We start from the raw sequence: 18954 nt of genomic DNA, 5'->3' as shown, positions 1-18954 counted from the left end.
TCTAACAGGTTATATGTTTGTAGTTGTTTTTACACACGTCTGTAATCAGATCTGAGAATGTGGCTTTTACTTATTTTTTTCCTTTTCTCTTTTTTGGCTGCACCACATGGCACGCAGGATCTTCACCGACTAGAGATCGAACCTGTGCCCCTGCAGTTGGAAGCGTGGAGTCTTATAACCACTGGACCACCAGGGAAGTCCCAGAGAATGTGGCTTTTATTAAAAAAAAACACTGTCTACTAGCACAGAGCTTTCTCCACACACAATGTGCACACATACACACACACAATTCATTACATTCTCAAGCTTTCTCTCCAGTAAGAATCCTCTGATACTGAATAAGAACAATATTTTAGCTAAAGCTTTTGGCACATTCCCTAATGTCAAGGTTCCTAGAGTTTATTTCGTGTATGAATTCTCTGATGTTTAGTAAGAGCTGAGCTTCGACTGAAGTTTTTCCCACATTCCTTACAAGCGTAGGGTTTTTCTCCAGTATGGATTCTCTGATGATCATGCAGATTAGTTTTCTTTCGGAAAGCTCGCCCACATTCATTACATTCATAGGGTTTTTCTCCGGTATGAGTTCTCTCATGCTGAATGAGGGATGAACTCTGACTGAAGGCTTTACCACAGTCGATACATTCATAGGGTTTCTCTCCAGTGTGTGTTCTCTCATGTTGAGTCAGTGATGAGCGTCGACTGAAGGCTTCTCCACATTCATTACATTCATAGGGTTTTTCTCCAGTATGAATTCTGTGATGCTCTATGAAACTCGTACTCCTTTTGAAAGCTTTCCCACATACATTACATTGATAGGGTTTCTCGCCAGGGTGAGAAATAGATTGTTGACTAAAGGCCTGCTCACAATCATAGGGGTTTTCTCCAGTGTGGATCCTCTGATGGTCAGAGAAGTCTGTAATGTGACTGAAGTCTTCCCCACAGTCATTGCAATGATAGGATTTCACTTCAGTGAGAGTGTTTTCATCTTGAGTAAGAGATGAGCTCTTGAAATCTATGCTGTAGTTACTGCTTTGGTAAGGTTTGCCTCTCTTATGAATCCTCATATGTTTATAAAGGGATGGGCTCTGACCAAAAGCCCTCCCACATATGCTACATTCAAAAGGTTTCTCTCCTGTGTGAGTCCTCTCATGCTGGACAAGGGAAGAACACCGACTAAAGGCTTTCCCACATTCCTTACATTGGAAGGGTTTCTCTCCACTATGTGTGACCTCGTGTTGAGTGAGGGATGTGCCATGCCTAAACGACCTACCACACAAATTACATCGATATGGTTTCTCTCCAGTGTGAATTCTCTGGTGTTGAACAAGGGAGGAGCTGCGCTGGAAGGCTTTCCCACAGAGACTACACTGATAGGGTTTCTCTCCAGTATGAGCATTCTCATGCTGACCGAGGGATGAGCTATGCCTGAAGGCCTTCCCACACACATTACATTCAAAGGGTTTCTCCCCAGTGTGAATTCTCTGATGCTCAGTAAGTTGTGTCTTCCAGAGGAAGGTTTTCCCACAGTCAGTACATTCATGGTGTTTCTTTCCAGGATAAATTCCCTGATCTGTACCGTTGGGGAAAGTTCCATCTCCTTTATGAGTTTTCTCATGTTTAGTCAATGATGACCTATGAATAAAGGCTTTTCTACATTTATTACATTTATAAGGTTTCTTTTTTGCAAGGATATTATTCTGACTGAGTAAGTCTGAATTATGTCCCAAATTGCTCCCAAGTGTATCACATTCATTAGACCTTGGAGGAATGTTCAGTTGTGTAACCAGGTCTGTGTTCAATCTAGAATTTTCAACAAATTTATTTTGCTCACAAGCTTCCTCTGGTGTGACTATTTTCTTCTGGGTGGATGCATCTGGCCCCAAATGTCTCTTCCAGTTTTCCTTGTGCCTCTCTAACTGGCCATTAACATCCCAAGTGTCTTCTAACGTGGCACATGAGGGATCATCTGTGCTAAGGGATACTTCAGATATGCTCTGCTGATTTGAAGATTTGGCTTCAGGCCTGGTCCTCCAGTCTGAAAGAAATCCAAAGTGCAAAAGTCCCCTATTCCCTCCTGTTAAAACAAACTGCTACAGGAATGAGGAAGTGAAAGAGATATGTTATACATCACTCTGTTTTGAAATTAGTCCTGTAGCTTCAGGAGAAGGCCCAAAATGGAGAAAGGAAGAGTGGAGAGAGGTGACAATGCAGACTGCAGATCCAGAGAGAAGAATAAGTCCAGAATGAGGAAGCCCATGTAGGAGGGCTTGTTAGGGAGTAGGGAACAGGTGAGCAAGAGAGAGTTAGGCACAGATACAAATGGAATAGGATCATGGTCTGTCTTGCAGAGTCCTATCTGTTATCCATGCCTCCCGGCCATTTTACAAACTGCCACGGAATCTATCTTCCTAATACATTCATTTCATAATTTCTTTAAAGTCCCCTCTGAGGCTTCAGATCTTCAAACCCTGCAGAGAAAATCTGCAGCCAGTGATCTAACTGAAATGATTCTTTGACATAACCCGAGATCAAGGGCTATACTTCCCAAAGAGAAAAAAAAGTAATATTTCAGGAGGCAAATCATCCTTGCCCTTACACACGGAGCTGTGATTTTAGTCTATTTGAGTTCTGATTCTACATTAATCACCTCTCTTAACCAAAAACAATTTATTTTAATCTGCCTAAAAAACCGATCTCTAAACCTCTGTTTAACCTCAGAATACTAATAGCAGAAAATTAATTAATGTCTAGGTTCTAAGAAAGGTAACCTTTTAAAAACTAAGGGGAGGGAGGTTTCTGGAATGATGGAGATGTTCCATATCAACAGAAGTTTCGGTTGGATGGGAGAATGCACTTGTCAAAATCAAATGGATGGTACATATATAAGAGGTATATATTTCACTGTATATAATATTTTCTAAAAAAAAAGAACTATGAACAAATATTGAACTCTAGCCAATGATATACATGCTGAAGCATGTAGGGGTGAAATGTACTCATGTCTGCAACTCACTAGGAAATGCATCAAAGGTAAGACAGATTAATAGATAGACAGACGAAGAGATATGACGAAGTGATAAAGCAAATATAACAACATGTTAACAACTATAGCACCATGGTGGTAGGTATATGGTGTTCACTGTATAATTTTTTCAACTTCTCAAATATTTGAAAATTTGCATAATAAAATACTAGGAGGGGAAAAATAACCCCCAGTAACTAAGGAGCCCTAAACTCCCAAATTCCTTACCCTGGAACAAGACTCAATTCTAAATTTCTGAGGACAGAGAATGCTTTGTACTCCTTTTAGAATCCTTCTCAGTGGGACATTCAAGAAATGTTTGTTGGAATGAATGAATGAGAAAGTTCTCTCCCAGCAATATACCATAACAATCAATCAAGTAATTTTCTGACTGCCTTCTATATGCTCTGCAATACAAATAGAAAATATTTAGAAATATAATAAATAGACTCTCCAGGAGCTTAAAATCTAAGAATAAAAACAAGACTCAATCTTTTGATGACTTAAGAAAAAACCCATCAGATGGCACATATTAAATCTGAATTTGTGTGGTAGAGATGATATAAATGGTATTTGTGATCAAGGAAGAAACAAATAAATATATTAGCATATATTAAGTTTTATGGATTAGACAGACCTTGAACTTAAAGAATAGATGGTTTTGGATAGGCACAAAGTATTATCTAATGAGGGAAACTATATGCTACTTACAGAGAACATCAAGAAAAAGTTTAAACTAGGTGGAGCTTTTTTTAGCAGGAATAGAAAGATAATACTGGAAGGGATGATGGGGACCTTTAAATCAAGGGAGTTTCTGCTTCCTATAATGAGGTACAGGGAGTAATAGCAAAGTTCTTTCAGAGGTGGCTAGTTTAGGAAGATAAAGCATTAAAATCCAATATGGTCCATGAAGTGATGAATAGATAAACAAAATGTGATATATCCATACAATAAAATATTACTCAGCAATACAAAGGAATGAAGTTCTAATACATGCTACAACATGAATGAACCTTGAAACGTTATGCTAAGTGAAAGAAGCCAGTCACAAAGGGCTACATATTATGATTCCATATATAGAAAATATCCAGAATAGGCAAATCCATAGAGATTGATGGTTGCCAGGAGCTGGGGGGTATGGGGAATGGAAAGTGACTGCTAGTGGGTATAAGATTTCTTATTGGGGTGTTGAACATGTACTGCTTAGATAGTGGTGATGGCTGCACAACTCTGTACATATCCAAAACAACCACTGAAATGTACACTTTAAAAGGGTGAATTTTATGGTATGTGAATTATATCTCAATAAAAGTATGATTTAAAAAATCCAGTATGGATTACAAAAAGTTAAGATTCAGTGAGCAATTTCAACTGGGAATTATAATAATCTAAGTCTGGGGTTTGGTTTAGGATGTCACCAGTCCAAGTTAAAAGGGAGGAAAACCTAAGATACTTCTCAAAGGAGGAAAATAACTTGGGTTGAAAGAAAAAGACTAGACTGACTATGGTGTCTGGCCTGAGGGACTGGAATCCTGGTAATTTCTAATGGGCAAGGGGAGAAATGGATAATGGGCAATGTAGCAAAATGTGCTGACTGGAGATGCAAGATGATTAATCTAGATTTTACACCTCTAATAAGAACGTTGTGGGACTTACAAGTGGAGGGGTCCTGTGAGAAGAAAATAAAAGTGACCAGGGTACAAGTAAGGATGATTCTGAGTCTACAGCACACAATAAAGAGCTGCAACTACCAGAAGGCAGGCACCCTTTTATAGGGAGGTAATATAGAAAGAAAGGAGAGGAAGCCAGAAGGCAGGCTCCTTAAGGTAGATTCACTAAGAGGGAAAAGCAAGAAAAGCCAAAGACCCAAAGCCAAGAAGCATTGAATGAGTGGGGAAACCAGGAGAGGATGATACTCCAGGAACTGTGGAGGGAGGAAATGGACAGGAGTGCAGGACGGAAGGAGGATGGTGTTGCTCGCCAGACAGGTGGTACAGGAGTGCAGTCAGGGGAAAAAGTCTGGAGGGAGGGAGAATCAAGGTTATGGGTATTTCCTACAAGTCTGGGGCATTCGACAGTGAAAGCAGCAAGAAAAAACAAGGAGGAGATATGGAAGTTCAATTAATGTCTGAATGAGTAAGAAAAGAGATCTCTAAATAATGAAGGGGGACTGAGGACACCAAAGGAGAAAACAGAAGTAGGGATATAGGATAGGGACAGATGGTATTCTGAGTGTAGGACAAAGGGCTACTTTCAGAAAGGAAAAAGAGGTACCTTTTCTTCCAAGACCTACCAGCAGCAAGACACCCTAATGGAGAAGGGAGACATATAGAGGTGTCATCCAGGAGACGGTCCAACCTCTTCTACAGGTCTAGGCGCTCCCAAGGCAGCAATATGAAGGTGCTTCCCTCTCCCTCAGCTGTGCCATTGTCCTACATGCTTGATTCTCCCTCATTTACCTGGACAGAAAGGTCTTTGGATTTCTCCCTCTGCTATCCATGGCTCTTCTCCTTGCTCCAATTTGAAGATCACCTCTGGCTTGGAAACTTGATATCCTGCTCATGGGTAAATACACAAGATTTGGTTGTTTGTGCAAGTAGACAAAGAACCCTCTACAAGTCAGTATTAGGCCTTGATCCTCAGGAACTCTGAAGGGAAAAAATGGTGCAACTTGAAGAGTCATGCAATCAAATGGCCTATTTCCAGTTCTGCAAAAGAAAGACCTTTTACCTAAAGAGCAGGCTCAGAAACCCATAAAGCTGGGTCCCAGCAAGATGAACAAGCTCTAACCCTGTACACTCTGCTCACAGTCACCCAAACTATGAGTCCCACAACCTTAGCAACTGAGAAGGGAAAGACCCACCAATACACAGACAATGAGATGTGGTCCTTACCAAGAGAAACCAAGTGGCTATAGTTCTCCAGCATCACATCCCTGTACAAGCGCCTCTGAGCGGGATCCATGTGGTGCCATTCTTCCTGGGTGAAGTTCACAGCCACATCTTTAAATGTCACCGATTCCTGTAGGAACACATTCCTGCTCAAGTAGGGATCAACCCCACAAATGTTCCCATGGCAAAACTGGGAACCTACTGTAGGGTCTATCACAAATGGTGATCACATGTGTGATATCCTGAGGAGGCAATGTTGGGTTAAATATACTAGTTGTTACACAATTTTATAGAGAATCTAATATGGCAGGCAGGAAAGTCATGAGGGGCAATGTGTCCCGCAATCCTGTAAGCCTACTTAGTTCTCTTCTTGTTCCCTTCAAAGCCAAGCCTTTCCTATACAATCACCAATTCCTCACTGCCCATTACAAAACCCAAATACAGCAGGGAATAAAAAGTGACAGCCCTCCTTCACCCCCATCACCAATCCCACAAACTCCCTACAAATAACCATTGTTAACAGTTTGGTGTATACACTTAACAGTCCCTTTCCATGTTTCACACACACACACACACACACAGTCTTGTTTTGTGAAATATCATATAAATTGTTCTACATCCTGCTTTTCACATTTAGCTATGTATCTTGGAAGTCTTTCCTTAGTGTTATGTATAACTTCACCTTATTTCTTTGAATTCTTCATAGCACCGCAGAGTACAGCTGTACCATAAGACACCCATTGCCTAAAACCCATAGCACCCCACTGTACTAGGAACAAGATTCAAACTCCCCCATCACTCACTGGGCTCTGGCCATGCTGACCTTGCCCTGAATATATCAAGCCTGTTCCCACCCTGGGCCTTGGGATCGCGACATGGTTGACAATCAGTCAACCTAAACCACGTTTAGGTCTCAGGTCCAGGATCGCCGCCTCAGAAAAGGTGTCTTAGCACCTCCCTCTAATTTACTATGCATCATATTATCATGCTTAATTTTTCTCCCAAAACAGGTATCGCTCACTGTCCAAATTCCTGCCACCTGAACTCAGGAACCAAATAGATTCAGATGAAAAAGGACACTTGTATTCCTAATCGTTATCTGAGATTTGTTAGCTTTTCTGTCTCCCCAGTTGCAAGTCCCGTGAGAATAAGGACTTTACCTATCTTATTCACAGCTATATGCCCCCCAGTGCCTAGACCGATGCCCAGCACATAGTGGATGCTTAGAAAAACTTGGTGAATGAATAAATGGACCAGTTCTTTTTTTTTTTTTTTTTTTGCTGTACGCGGGCCTCTCACTGTTGTGGCCTCTCCTGTTGCAGAGCACAGGCTCCGGATGCGCAGGCTCAGCGGCCATGGCTCACGGGCCTAGCCGCTCCGCGGCATGTGGGATCTTCCCGGACCAGGGCACGAACCCGTGTCCCCTGCATTGGCAGGCGGACTCTCAACCACTGCGCCACCAGGGAAGCCCGACCAGTTATTATGATATTTGGATTAGTTCCAATATTTTGCTATTACAAACATTACTGCAATACACACTCTTTGTGCAAATATATTAGAATTCCTGTAGGCTAGCTAGCTAGAATTGGAATTTCTAGGTCAAAGATTTTTTCATGCTTTACTCCACTCCAATCACTTCCTCCTCAACACCCACTGAAATTGGCTGAGGACTCTCGTGCCTCTGAATAGTCCGTTCTGATGCTCACAGGTTGATTTCTGTCTTGCCTCACCAGGCCTTGTTAAGCCATGGGACACCTGTCACTATGCCCAACTTGAAATATCTCCTTTGGTCCTGGTTAGATTTCTACCTCAAGAAGTACATAATAAAGTATGTAAAGACAATCAGCATGAAAAGACACTGAAAGCAGAGCCATGAGTTCACTGGAGCAGTGAGGGAAAGTTACGTGAAGGTTTCTACCTTATTCCATGCCCTCCTCCCATGTGCTTAGCTATAGCTGAATTGGACTTCTGTTTCCTGGAAGATATAATTCTCTCTCCACCCTCCCATCCATCTTTCCCTTGCTAATTCCATACTTCGGGTGTAGGTTAGCAGATCTTCAGTGAGGTTTTCTGATCCCCCAATGGAGGGTCAATCCCCATATCATGTGCTTTAAGCCACTTTGCGCATCCACAATTGAAACAGACCTAATAATCTACTTAATGCTTGTTTTCCTAGTTAGATGGTGAGCATCGTGAGAGCAGGGACTCTACTTTTCCTTTTTTTTAAACTCTAGAATACCAGTGTCTAGCAAGTACCTGACCCAACACTAAATATCTGATTCCTGACTGAGTTGAGCCTTGAGGAGATAGCTGAGATTTGAATTTGAGAGAAAAGGAGAGTGGCCCCATCTCCTGCTGGGTGAGGTGCATTATTGCATCTGTACACAACAGTGCCTCCTCCATATCACATTTCTGCTCAACACTGCGGCTGTGTCCCCACAAGAACAGAGAAGGGTTGAACCGTGGCAGATTTTTCTGACAGAGGTCAGGGATCTGACTGTGCCAGGTAAGATGATACTAGATGCTAAAAAAAAAGACACTAGATATTTACTAGGCGCCTGGCTTTACCATATGCACCATGGCAGAATAAAAATGCAAAAGAAAAACACTGCAGTCCTTGAATAGGTTTCAGTTTATTTTAAAATGTGTTGTTTATTAGAGCATGATATGAGACAATACATAGTAAAGTGGGTGCTACCAGCGTTCTGGGCAGGGAAAACTGGGTACAAGAGAGAAGCTTCAAGGTAGGCTATGCACTGGGCCTTAAGAGGTAAGTACCATTAGGATGGGAGAAAAAAGAGTGGGAATCCATCCCAGGTACTGAGAAGTTAGAGAAGGGAGGCTGGATTTGGGATGCACATGGCTAGCAGAGAAAAGGTTTGGACCAAAGCAGACATTTCAAGTTAGGCTGTGAGAAGTAACACCTTTCCACTCCTACTCTGTCCTCTAAACTTACAGCCCCTTTGGTTTAGGAACACAGAGTTGGCAGCCAATCTGGATTCCTTTGCTTCACTGGTTCCCTGTATTTAACACATGGCCTCCTGACTTTATTCTGCTTCCCCAAATAGGTTGAACTAATGTTAAAGAATGTGCTGACCAGTAAACAAATGTCTAGTCCAGGCCACTCATTTCTTGCCCTGGCAGGACAAGTAACTTCTGTTCTACTACTCACGGTTCCACCAACTCTTTCCTGTGTACTATCAGAGTCACTTCTCTAAAACAAATTTGATCATGCATACAAACCTTTAATTTCTTCCCACTTTTCCCTATTCTTACTGCCCTCACCCTAGTCCATGCCACCATCACCTCTTACCTGGATCACTGCTACTATCTCCTACCTTGTCTCCCCTTTTCCACTCATGCCCCACCCCTCCCAAGTCTGTCTTCCATATAACTACTAGACTCATCTTGTTAAAACCTTTCAGAGCAAGTCATTCCTTTGCTTAAAAGCCTCCAATGGCATCCCCCCCCCCCGCAAAAAAAAGCCTCCAACGGCATCCCAATTCATCCCAAGTAAAAGCCAAGGTCTCGATAGTAGCTACACAGCCCCTCACAATCTGGCCCCCCACTATCTCCCTGACTTCATCTTGAACCTCATCCCCAACCTACTGCTCTCTTACCTTTACTCACCCTGCCCTCCTTACAACTCCTGGAACGTACCACACATGCTTCTGCCTTGAGGTCTTCACTCTGCCTGTTCCTTGACTTGGAAGCCTCTTCCTGCAGATACGCATGTGGCTCCCCACTCACTTCCTTCCGCTTTTTGTTCAAACATTACCTCACCAGAGCCAACATCCTTGACCACGCTATATAAAACAGCGCCCCCCCTCCCGCAACCTTGCACTGTCACTCTCTGTTCTTTTCCTTTTTCATAGTCCTTACACCTGACGTGTCATATTTTATTTGTTTACAGTCTGCATCCCACAGCAGAATGTAAATTCCAGGAGAGTAGGAATATTACCTATTTTCTTTATGGCTGAATCTCCATTGGCTACAAGAGGCTGGGCACATAGTGGGGGCTCCATAAATATTTAATAAATTTTCCTTGAGATTAAAAACTAGACTCCTTAGTGTGAGCTTCTGAGCTCTTCCAACCTAGTCCTCACCTTATTTCTGCAGCCTCAGCTCTGGCTTCTCTTCCCCTTGTACACCATGATTCAGTGTGCAGAACACTTACACCTCCTTGAAAAAAAAGATCTCTTTCTCTTCTGCAAGTGCTGCTTCAAAATGTTGGGCCTTCCCTCCTCCGCCTGCTAACACTCTCCCACCAAGACTCAGTCAAGTTCTCTCCTCAGGGGCTCCATTTCTACCTCCAGGTCTAGGCTAACCCCCGCCCCCCAGCTCCCCTCCCTAGGCCTCTCTTCAGCACAGCTCATAAGACACTACCTTATGGCAAATGTTACCTATTGTTCACTGTGCTTCTAGAGGGTCAAGACCTTGTCTCAGGCGCCTTCGAATCTCCACTGGCCAGAACCATTTTGGTACATAATGGACAGTCAGTGGTCTGCAAGATTAAATAGGTAAAATGTACTCTGAGATCCTTGGTGTGAGTTAGCCACTCTGAATCAAATCAACTTTAGGGCATCCAAATGCAGGTCACACCTCAGACTGTAATAAAATGATCCAGTGATGTCTTGTAAACACTGCTTACCCTTCTTCCAGATTTAACTGGACCTCATAATCAACACCTTTTAAAAACTAACAAGTAGTATTAAATGTTCCCCTTCCTCATGCTGACATAAAGAGGACCTTGGCCAAATGATGGAGTCCAAAGCAAAGAACTGGAAACAGCACATACTAAGAAGTTAAGTGTGTAATATCCTTGGGCAAATCACAGACCTCCTGGAGATCCAATTTTCTCATCTATAACATGGATTCCCTGAACTGAAGAAATAAGAGTTTTAAGAGCAGAAGGGTGAAAGAGTACATCCAGAAAGGACATGTCCAACTATAAAAAGACACACTCCTGCAACTCTAGCATATACCATCCCTGCAGGAGAAATCCCCTAAAACTATAACTCAGGAAACTTTGTAGTTTTGCAACTTTGCAAAGCTCAAAACCAGAGCCTGGAAGCTAATGAGTAAAAATAATCTAGTTATTTAAATCACATATTTTTAAATATTGTGTTTATACTACATGTAACATTTTTATTTATTAATTTAATATAACTATTGTATATAATATTTAATTTTTATGTTATATACAATCACAGTAATACAAAAACTACCCCCCTCTAAGACCAAGTTACTTTAACCAGTTAGAATACATTAAATTTACTGGGATACAGTGTGGCATTTTCACTCAAGTACTCGGTGCTCTATGATACTGGACAATAACAGTTTGGTAAGCTGAGAGTTAACAGCATCCCTAACAAGTGCATACAGAGAGAAGTAACATGATTACTGTTAACCTTCACACACATACCCAGATGCCCTACTGACGCTAATGGCATCATCATCTATAGTATCCCAACTGGAAACCTGGACCTCACCCTTGACTCTTCATTTTTCCTTTATGCCGTAGAATCACCAACAGCCTCAAAAATGTCTCCTACATTCAGTCCCTTCCCTTCACCTTTCAAACCCAGCTTAAATCCTCCTTGCCAACAATGCCATTGGGCCAGGCAATAGCCTAATGGTCTAGATCTATGTTGTCTAATATGGTAGCCACTTGCCACATGTGAATACTGAGCACTAGTAATGTGGCTAGTCCAAATTAGGACGTGCAGTTAAGTATAAAACACTGGATTTCAAAGACTTAGTACCAAAAAAAACATAAAACATCTCATTAATAATTTTAAAATATTTATTCATGTAGAAATGATAAGATTTTGGCTATATGAGGTTAAATAGTATGCGTTACTAAAATTAACTTCCCCTGATTCTTTCTACATCGTGGCTACTAAAAAATTTAAAATTATCAATGTAGCTTATGCTTGTTTTGGACAACACTGTTCTAGGTTGTTCCAGATCTCCACCTCAGGCCATTCTCTCTAGGTGACAGAATCATCTTTCTCTTAAATTCTGCCTGCTGCCACACACCCCATGCTTCTGACAAGTGGGCTCTTTGCCCTGATTACATCATTCTCTTCCATGTTTCCTTGCCTTTGTACATCCTATTCTGACCATCATGTACTTTCTTCCCTCAGCTCTACAGGATAAATTCCAAGTCATCCTTCTAGAACCAGTTCAATGGTCCCTTCCCTTCTGAAGCTTTTCCAGATCCCTGCCACCTTTAGTATTTGGTCCACATCTCAATTTCAGAACTATAGCTATATTTTCATGTTTTTCTCCCTCAACAATTTCTCAAACTCCTTTTCATTTCAGTATTTCCAAAACTAAGCATGTTGGAATTTTCCACAATCACAGGGGCAATTTGGAAAAACTGGCCATGCATGAAGGGCCCTACCAGGCAACATTTAAAAGCTCCTTACATGATTCATTATAAAAAAGCAACAACTAACATTTATTGAGCATTCACTGCAGGGCACGCACCCCCTCGCTAAATTTCCTCACTGAAGCCTTACTGCCACCCGACAGGAAGCAGGTACCTTCTCCTGACTGGTTCTGGAGCGTGACCCTGGTTAAGAATACCACCCGGCACAGAGCAGGCATTCTAAAAATGTCTGCTGAGTGAATGAAGAGAGTCTGGGTAATTCTTACCAAAGGAAAATGAGGAGTCATTTTGAGGATTAAAAAAAAATTACAGATTAGTGAATTCTATTCTTAGATTATAAATACTAGGAGCATTAACAGCCAAATCTAAAAGCTGGCTCCTCTTAAATACTGGCTGAACAAAAAAACCTCTGACAAATATACTAAAAGAAGAAATAAAAAAATAAATCAATTTAAAAATAAGGGGAGGGACTTCCCTGGTGGCACAGTGGTTAAGAATCCAACTGCTAATGCAGGGGACACGGGTTCGATCCCTGGTCCGGGAAGATCCCACATGCCGCAGAGCAACTAAGTCTGTGTGCCACAACTACTGAAGCCTGTGCACCTAGAGACTGCGCTCTGCAACAAGAAAAGCCACCACAGTGAGAAGCCCGCACAACGCAACGAAGAGTAACCCCTGCTCACCACAACTAGAGAAAGCCCGCACACAGCGACGAAGACCCAACACAGCCAAAAATAAATAAATAATAAATTAATTTAAAAAATAATGATAAAATTAAATTAAAATTAAAATAAGGGGATAAACCAGTAAAATACCCAGCAGTGTGTTAAGAAATGTGAAAGATCTTAGTGAAGTGGATAATTTTTAAATCCTAAATCACCAATGTTGACACAAAAAAGGAGAGAAAATAATTGAGGAAGAAACAGAGAAAACTGTTCCCAAGTCATCCTCTTTATAAAAATCCTGGATCGAAATGTTTTATAGGCAAATTCTTTCAAAAGACAGAAAAAGATGAAAAGCAATCTGAATGTTTCTACAAATTAGGGATAAGCATGCCATCAAAACCTGCCAAAGATCTCTCTTGTAAAAAAAAATTTTTTTTAATTATCTATTGTAACCAATGGGATTTTATCCCAGTATTATTTGTAATAGCAGAAACTTCAGAAGCAACCTAAATGTCCTCTGAGAAATGGTTAAATAAATTTTAGTATATCATACAAAGCAGTATAATACAACCATAAAAGTGATTTAAAAAAACAAAAGGAAAATCCTCATAAAAATCAGATGAAATTTAAAATGTTATAATTGAGGGGACTTCCCTGGTGGTCCAGAGGTTAAGAGTTTGCCTTCCAATGCAGGGGACCCAGGTTCGATCCCTGGTTGGGGAACTAAGATCCCACATGCCATGGGGCAAATAAGCCCGCGTGCCACAACTACTGAGCCCACGTGCCACAACTACTGAAGCCCGCACTCTACAGCCCGTGAGCCACAACTGCTGAGCCCACATGCCACAACTTCTGAAGCCCATGTGCCTGGAGCCCATGCTCTACAACAGGAGAAGCCACTGCAAGGAGAAGGCCACACACTGCAACAAAGGGTGGCCCCCGCTTGCTGCAACTAGAGGAGGCCCGCGCACAGCGTAAGTCACACTGTTTCATTCAATTGCTTTATCAGAAAATTAGCATCACTGCAACTGGAAAAATCACATTTTTGCTATGTGACGAGCAGAAAATGCAGAAAGTATAAAATCACTGCCTGGGGTTAAGTGCTTATTAATGTTCGCTCATGTGACACCCACTTACTGTGTGTGTACTTTGGAGCAAAGGATGAAAGGAGTCAGGTGGCCCTTCTCTAGAAAAGCAGAAAGCCCAGTACGAGACGGATGGGTAAGCACACCACTCCATATGACATGAGACACTACTATGACAAGTGTACATAGGTGCTACAGGAATGCACAAGAGAGGCACCTGACCTTACCCAAGGGAAGGAGGGTCTGAGCTGAAGCTTAAAGACCAGCACCAGTCAGCTCAGGAAGAGGTTAAGAAAGGGGACCTCTGTATGGAGGGAGCTTGAATATCCCTGGCCACAAACATCCTGACCTGGTTCAGCAAGTGGCTTGGTTTCCCTGGAGCATCTCATCTGAGTTTGTGACCTGAGCCAGCTTTTGCTGGGTCTGTTCAATTCTGATGACCGAACCACAGAGCTCTCTTGGGATCTGAAGTCAATAGAGACCAGGGCCTGGTCCCTCTGCATTTCCTCCTCTTCAAGATAGAACACCAAGACACCTGGTCTCCATAAGCAGCTTTTTCTTATAAAACTTTCCCCATTTCTTACTTTTCTGGTGGCTTCAACTTTAAGAATGGTAAAAAAAAAAAAAAAAAAAAAAAAGAATGGTAAACACCTTTTCAAAATCCTAACTAACGGCTTCCCTGGTGGCGCAGTGGTTGAGGGTCTGCCTGCTAATGCAGGGGACACAGGTTCGAGCCCTGGTCTGGGAGGATCCCACATGCCGCGGAGCAATTGGGCCCGTGAGCCACAGCTACTGAGCCTGCGCGTCTGGAGCCTGTGCTCCACAACAGGAGAGGCCATGATGGTGAGAGGCCCGCGCACTGCGATGAGGAGTGGCCCCCGCCTGCCACAGCTGGAGAAAGCCCTCGCACAGAAATGAAGACCCAACACAGCAAAAATAAATATAAATAAATTAATAAACTCCTACCCCCAACATCTTCTTAAAAAAAAAAATCCTAACTAAAAACATAGTACACATATAACAAAAAAAAGAATGCATAGTTGTTTACACAGCTATAGTTACTAACAATCCATAGAACCCAAGGATTTTGGGGGTATTCCGCCCAGCCCATCTCTGCTCCCATTCCCCTCCCACTGTGAGACCACTTTAGGTATTTGTTAGCTAAGCCCTGGGAGAAGGTCTCAACCACAGGAGTCCCAACTTTCAAACTCTTGCTCCTGCACATCATTCACAGCCATCTGTAAAACTAAGAAACTGTACAGTTCCCTGCTCAAAATCATTGGCTCAAGCTACAATAGCCTCCTTGCAGCTCCTTGAATACACCAGACACACATCCCACTGTTCCCTCTACCCAGAACACTCTCCCCCAGGCCTGAATGTTGTTAACTCCCACACTTCCTTCAAGTCTGCTCAGATGGTATCATCTCAATAAGGATAAGGCTTACCCTGACCACCCTATTTAAATTGCACTCCTTGGACTTCCCTCGTGGCCCAGTGGTTAAGAATACGCCTGCCAATGCAGGGGACATGGGTTCGATCCCTGGTCCAGGAAGATCCCACATGCTGTGGAGCAACAAAGCCCGTGCACCACAACTACTGAGCCCGTGTGCTGCAACTACTGAAGCCCACGTACCCTAGAGCCCAGGCGCCGCAACTACGAAAGCCCGCATGCCTAGAGCCCATGCTCCACAACAAGAGAAGCCACCGCAATGAGAAGCCCGTGCACCGCGACGAAGAGTAACCCCCACTCGCCACAACTACAGAAAGCCTGCATGCAGCCACTAAGACCCAACGCAGCAGACATAAATGAATGAATAAATAGCACTCCTACCACAAGCCCCCAGTTCCCTACTCAATCCCCCTTATTCTTCTCTACCTTTTATCTTTTTTTTTTTTTTTTTTGCGTTACGCGGGCCTCTCATGTCGCGGAGCACAGGCTCCAGACGCGCAGACTCACCGGCCATGGCTCACAGGCCTAGCCGCTCCGCGGCATGTGGGATCTTCCCGGATCGGGGCACGAACCCGTGTCCCCTGCACCAGCAGGCGGACTCTCAATCACTGCGCCACCAGGGAAGTCCTACCTTTTATCTTTTTTCTAGGGTACTGATGCCTTCTAGGATATCATACAATTTCCTTACTTAATTATTTGCCTCTTCCTTCTAAGATGTAAGCTCCAAGAGAGCAAAGACCATTATAAATTTTGTCCACTAATGTATACCAACCACCTAGAAAAGTGTCTTAACACTTCACAGGGGTTCAGTGACTATCTGCTGAATGAATGTATGAATGAATGAATGGTTACCAAGGCCAAAGGGTAAAAAGTCCAAACGCCCTTGTATTCTCATCTATACAGTGCCTGCAGCCCACACCCACTGTCACACAGGACAATGGTTTCGGATATAGGCCCCTCATCTTCTTGCCTCCCAACCCCTGACCCACAGTCAATCAGCTCTACCCCCACACCCTTCATTTTCACCGGCTCAGACCCCGCCCCTATTCAAAGGTGAAATCTCCACTGACTCTTCCCACAGGCAGAATTTCCTCTCCCTTCTGCACTCACAGCAGTCCCTGGATCTCTGCAGCAACACTTGAACCACCTTTCTGGTGCTATACTTCTGCATGAGGCTGTCCTCCCCCACTAAATTAACTTCCTGGATAAGTGGTCACATGACTCAACTGCTCATCTTTTGCATTCCTCTGAGCGCCAGGCTCAGAGAAGGGGAACCACTGACAGAGGGAAATTTCTGCCTGAAAAGCCCCATTTGTAGGGCCAGTGTTCTGTTCTGTGCTGTCCTCCATCCCCAGTCATCATGTGCAGCCTAAGTCAGGTAACCCAAGTGAACACTGGCAGGCCATCCCATGAGAACATAACTGAGTGCTCTGGGGAGCACAGCTTTAAAAGTGAAGTTTAAAGAGGTCCCGGAAGTTCACTGTTCAGAACACAGATTCATTTTCACCATCAAAAGGCAACTCCCACCCCCACCCTGCGGAAATGATCAACACCCCTATGAGGTGTTAAGTGAGTTAAGTCATCGGAAGTCTCAAAACCTACTGAGGAAACACTTTATACGGAAAGGTGCTGATGACAGTGATTTGCTCTGGCTCTCCTCAAACAAAACAACTGTTTTGTTCTAGTACTGTTACTTGTCTTACTCCTTAAAGCTCACCCCTGTAAAACAAAAACATATAACAAGAAGTAAAAAAATATAAAGACATTATATGCTGTGTTTAATTTACTGTGAACTGCTTTTAAAGAACATTGGTATTTTTACCTGATTTGTCTCACACCCTAGCAACTAGAATCTGTGATTTTTCCTTAATTGTAAAGAGTGTGGATTAAAATACCATCTGAACTTTGTTATATTTTCACTGATAAGAGTCTGTAAATCAATGGGTAAGCTCAGAGTTGTGATGCTTCTAGAAAATGCCTCCTGTCTCACAAGAATAAACGGGTTCACAAATCAGCGTTATGTTAATTAAGTTGAAGGCTGGACATCTGGGGATGTGCATTATTATACCTCTGTTAAAGCAGAAAAAAACATGTAAAGCTACGGGACACGTCCTCCCTTGTTGTTTTCCTCCTTGCCCGGGAAGAGCCCATCTCCAGGCTCTTCCTAGGCAGGTCCAGACCAGGCTTCTTTGGTCCCTTAAGGTCTCTCTATGGCCCCTGGGTCAGAAGCTAGGGCTCCTCTCTCCTTCACTCACAGTCACTTTCCCCTCTACAGTTTTCTATTCTGTCACCCGACCCTCTAGATTCCTAATGGACAGAGTTCAAGGAATTGGCTTGGCCCTCAGGATTCTCAACACTGACACTTCCTAATACATCCACTCTTAACTCCTCCCACAAGACCACCCCGCCCTGGTCCCCCTCCTCCCCACCAGCCCTCCTTTGGGGAAGCCCTTTCCCCCCAGCTCTGGACACCTTGGTTTTGCAAGGCTAGGAAGCTCCGAGGGGGCAAGCAAGCCAGAAAGGAAGGTCGCTCAAGCAGAGAACAATGACTACTCCAAATACGCCCCGGGGTAGGAACGGGCTGCTCACCTGCGGCCTGGCCGTCGGAGGCCTTGGGGCCATTCCTGCGTCGCCGGGCCCGGCTCCTAGACAGGGTCTGGGGACAGAGGAGAGGGCCCACTCAGCCAGCTGTAACTGCCAACCAGCCCGCGCCCCGCCAGGCCCGGCCCGCCTCCGCCCCGCAGCCACTTCTCCAGGGTAGAGAGGTGGGGCGGTGCGCGGGCCCTGCCTGGGCCTGCCTCCCCCAAACTAAACGCTCGCCGCCTCCTAGACACCCTCCTCCGGCCACGCCCAGTCCCACCCGCAGGATGGTGGGCGCGGCCGAACGTACACGCGCAAAGCCCGTGGGAGGTGCCGCCCCAACCCGCGCACTCGGAATCACCGCCTCCTGGGGACTACGGATTTCGAGACCTCAGGCCCACCCAGGGCTCGGGCCGGCTCCTCCAGTCCCCGGTGCCGGTTCAGTCCTCTGCAACTCTGAAGTCCGAGGGTCGGCCTTCGCCGCACCTGGGCCGGACAATGGCTGCAGCGGCGGGGCAAAGCCGGAAGTGCGCCTGCGCATGCGGAGCCTTTCTCCCGTAACCGCCGGGCCGCGGCGGGCGCGCGACTACACTTCCCAGCGGCCACCGCGCATGGGTCCCACGGAGGCTGCCTGGTAGGAAGCTTCGCTTTCCGAGGCGCCCCAGTGGGGACCGCTGTCCGGGCCCAACGGGTTGGAGGGTGGGGCTTGAGTACTCCTGCGTCCGCTTATTCCAGTAACAGTCACTGAGCGTCTTCTCTGTGCCAGGGGCGTGTTGCTAGGGGCGGGATACTGCGGTAGATCGGTCAGGAAAGATCCTGCTTTCTGGGAGCGAGTATGCACTCCTGTAGACGAGGCTGACAAAA

The 18954-nt window shown here is 44.2% G+C and overlaps 1 protein-coding gene across 2 annotated transcripts; it reads right to left on the bottom strand.

Moving 5' to 3' along the window:
* Positions 1 to 198: 198 nt before the first annotated feature.
* Positions 199 to 18630, bottom strand: ZFP90 (ZFP90 zinc finger protein). Of its 2 annotated transcripts, none has more exons than XM_022583370.2 (5): positions 18442 to 18630; positions 18100 to 18166; positions 5917 to 6043; positions 5482 to 5577; positions 199 to 2035 (listed from the first exon to the last, which is right to left on the bottom strand). In XM_022583370.2, the coding sequence occupies exons 2-5, from the start codon at positions 18130 to 18132 to the stop codon at positions 393 to 395; spliced, it is 1899 nt and encodes a 632-aa protein (XP_022439078.1). In that variant the 5' UTR covers positions 18133 to 18166; positions 18442 to 18630; the 3' UTR covers positions 199 to 392. The 2 variants fall into 2 exon arrangements, with proteins under 2 accessions (XP_022439078.1, XP_022439077.1); XM_022583369.2 differs by having other exon boundaries at positions 18481 to 18630.
* Between the last annotated feature and the right edge of the window lie 324 nt (positions 18631 to 18954).

Source organism: Delphinapterus leucas, chromosome 20 (genome assembly GCF_059928025.1).
Source record: "Delphinapterus leucas isolate spDelLeu-1000000601 "Yukka" chromosome 20, BTC_Dleu_Yukka2, whole genome shotgun sequence".
In the NCBI taxonomy this organism is placed as follows: Eukaryota; Metazoa; Chordata; class Mammalia; order Artiodactyla; family Monodontidae; genus Delphinapterus; species Delphinapterus leucas.
Note: the sequence above shows the minus strand (reverse complement) of the source record. Positions and strands in the feature narration are given on the sequence as shown.

What these genes read in the sequence shown, in the direction of transcription:
- ZFP90 (XM_022583370.2), bottom strand. Translation starts at nt 18,132, where the DNA reads ATGGCCCCAAGGCCTCCGACGGCCAGGCCGCAG. An exon ending in CTCCGACGGCCAGGCCGCAG is followed by an intron (nt 6,044 to 18,099) that starts GTGAGCAGCCCG and finishes GTGTTCCTACAG; the next exon opens with GAATCGGTGACATTTAAAGA. An exon ending in TAGCCACTTGGTTTCTCTTG is followed by an intron (nt 5,578 to 5,916) that starts GTAAGGACCACA and finishes ACCCATGAGCAG; the next exon opens with GATATCAAGTTTCCAAGCCA.